At 39.1% G+C, this 2,606-nt stretch overlaps 1 protein-coding gene across 1 annotated transcript in view; it reads left to right on the top strand.

Annotated features, from left to right (window-relative positions):
* The window catches only part of SEPSECS (Sep (O-phosphoserine) tRNA:Sec (selenocysteine) tRNA synthase), a 28,139-nt gene that overhangs the window by 3,967 nt on the left and 21,566 nt on the right, over positions 1 to 2,606 (top strand). The window contains exons 3-4 of the mRNA XM_009887671.1: positions 9 to 141; positions 1,156 to 1,343. Coding sequence (XP_009885973.1) covers positions 9 to 141; positions 1,156 to 1,343 — 321 coding nt within the window. The remainder of the gene's footprint in view (positions 1 to 8; positions 142 to 1,155; positions 1,344 to 2,606) is intronic.

Raw genomic sequence — 2,606 nt, 5'->3', positions numbered from 1 at the left:
CCGCACAGTCCCGTGAGGGGCGCAGGCCTGCCGGGCCCCGCCGAGACCCGGGGGCCGCTCCGGCCCTGTGTGACCCGCCGCGCCGGTGGGCAGCGGTGCGGCCCGGGCGAGGTGGGCCGGGAGAGCTCGGCTCGCTTTGCCGTAATGGCAGAGCCCTTAGGGAGCCCCAACAAGGAAAGGACGCGTTTGGGAGTAAAAAGTGATTGCCTTAGGTTGTGCGTTTGCTGAGAAGGGCTCAGCAAACCCTTAAAGAGTTGTTATTTTTTTTTTTAAACAATGAGATACAAGCGTATGGTTACATGAGGTAAAAAATGATACTTTACGAGGTGCCAAAACAGTGTATTTCTCTGTCTCCAATGTACAGAAATCAGCAATGAATTCTCAAATGTTTCGGTTCTTGAATATCCTTAGTCACGTTATCCATAGTTTCAAACTTAACTTTCCTACCACAGTTCAGAAGTGAATTAGTTTTACTGAATTCGTTTTACTGCTATTGGGACACGTTAAAAAAAAAAAAAATCCTCTGGACTGCTGAGCTGCTATAGTAAATGCTTCATGGGTTTATGAGTGCCTTTCCTCTGAGGGTCTTTTCTGCAATCGCAAACATAAGTGCAGATCTTTACACAGTAAAGAGCACAAGAAAGGGCATATCTCTGGCTGCAAGTTTTGACGCGTTATGTTCTGTAAAATAACTAGAAAGGAAAATATTCTGATAGGAAGATGTGTTACAATTGAAACTGTATTTCCCTTCTGCTCATAATTAGTATTTTTGGTTCTAGAATACCCATTTATCTCCCTTTCATCCAGTTCTCTCTGTTGAATTCCTGTAGTAGTAGGTTCTTGTCTAGAGAATAGATCAAATAATCTATAGTATTCTAAGGAGTAATTAACATGTATGGGCTGCAGTGGTTTTGTGCATACCTTAAAGAACACTTGAAAGTGAAAAACATCCTCACTATTTTAATATCAGGATATACCAATGTAATTGCATTTAATATATGGAAAAATCATTATTTAACTTTTCTCTGAATACAGGTTCAGAGCATTAGATAATATAAACCAACATAATGAAAATACAAACTGCTGTTCAGCATGGTAAAGAAGGGTAACAATCAAACAAGTTGCATAGAGTTATGTTCATTTTTAATTTCCAAGTTTGGTAGTTACCTTTATATTATTATTATTAAGGGAAAGTGCCCTGAAGATGGATGGGATGAAAGCACCATTGAACTGTTTCTTCATGAACTTGCTATAATGGATAGCAATAACTTTCTGGGCAACTGTGGTGTGGGTGAGAGGGAAGGAAGAGTGGCGTCAGGACTCGTTGCCCGAAGGCATTACAGGTACAAATTATTGGCAATTTGAATTATTCAGACTTATTGTTAATGCTTTCAAATGGCTTATTTTCTTGTATCTTCTTATCTGAGACCTTGATAGCATTTGAGAAAAACAATATAATGCAATATTGAATGGATACAACTTTATGTATTGAATTTTTATTAATAACTCATTGGAAAGCCTTGAATGAAACAAAAATCTTTTGTCAGGGTTATGTTCTGTATGCTGAACCGCTAGAAGCTTAAGATAATGAGTTGACAGCACACAAGGGAAGCAGAGATCTTCCTGTTTTAAAATGATCCATGCATTATTTGCCTTTTTTAACACCATCCAGTTTTTTATCTGTATATTATTAAAAACTACTGCATATTATAGTTGTAAAGTAGCAAATGTTCCTAGTGAACAGTTGTTTGTATTTTGTTATATACATTAATGTCTTTATATAATGTGATTAGTTGATATGCACATGAAAAGCCAGTCAGTCTATAACAGATTTTTAAATGAAATAAGCAGACCTATAAAGACGAGAAGAACTTTTTAATAGATTGCAGCCCTTCTGACTCTTGATGAGTGTGCTGGATGTTACAATTCTAGAGGCTCTGTGTCAATTTCTTTACGAAGATACACTTTTTTTTTTCTGCATAGAGTTCTGTGGGGAATACCTTGCTGTGATGTTTTGTCTAACAGGAATGAAACAAAGTGACATTTCCTGGAATGTTTCCCCTTGAAGGATTAACACAAAAACATATTAGAGACTAGAAATTTAGGAAGCTTTACCATATGGAAATTGAATTACTTGGGCTTAATGGCTTTTGTAAGTCCTACCGTACTGTGAGAAATTATTTAAGAAAGCCAGTAATAGATCAGTTGGTCTTTTCTTCTTTTATGTACTGCTTTCTTGTCTTGGGTATGTGTGGTGAGGGAGGTAGAGGGTCACAGTGGGGAGAGAATCCAAGGAAGTATTGCTTTCGGACAATGCTGGAGAAAAGTATGCCCAGCTTCTGGCCAGAGAGAGCCTGAGCTGGCATTTAGCTGCTGCTGTTCTGACGCGGATGTCACCTGGCATCTCACCTTTACCTATGAGTGTCACCAATAGCAAGGAAAGGCGTAGAGGCGTCTTCCGCTCCACTTATTTCTGCGATAAGTTTTACAGGTGACTTTGGGAGTGATGGAGGTAGCAGGAGATGGCTTTCAAGCTGTCTTTCAGCTTAATAAATTCTCAGGGCTGGTCTTAGGGAGGATTCCTCCTCAGGAAAGAGTATGTATGT

The sequence above is a fragment of the Charadrius vociferus genome, unplaced genomic scaffold, assembly GCF_000708025.1.
Source record: "Charadrius vociferus isolate BGI_N301 unplaced genomic scaffold, ASM70802v2 scaffold306, whole genome shotgun sequence".
NCBI classification, from domain to species: domain Eukaryota; kingdom Metazoa; phylum Chordata; class Aves; order Charadriiformes; family Charadriidae; genus Charadrius; species Charadrius vociferus.
Note: the sequence above shows the minus strand (reverse complement) of the source record. Positions and strands in the feature narration are given on the sequence as shown.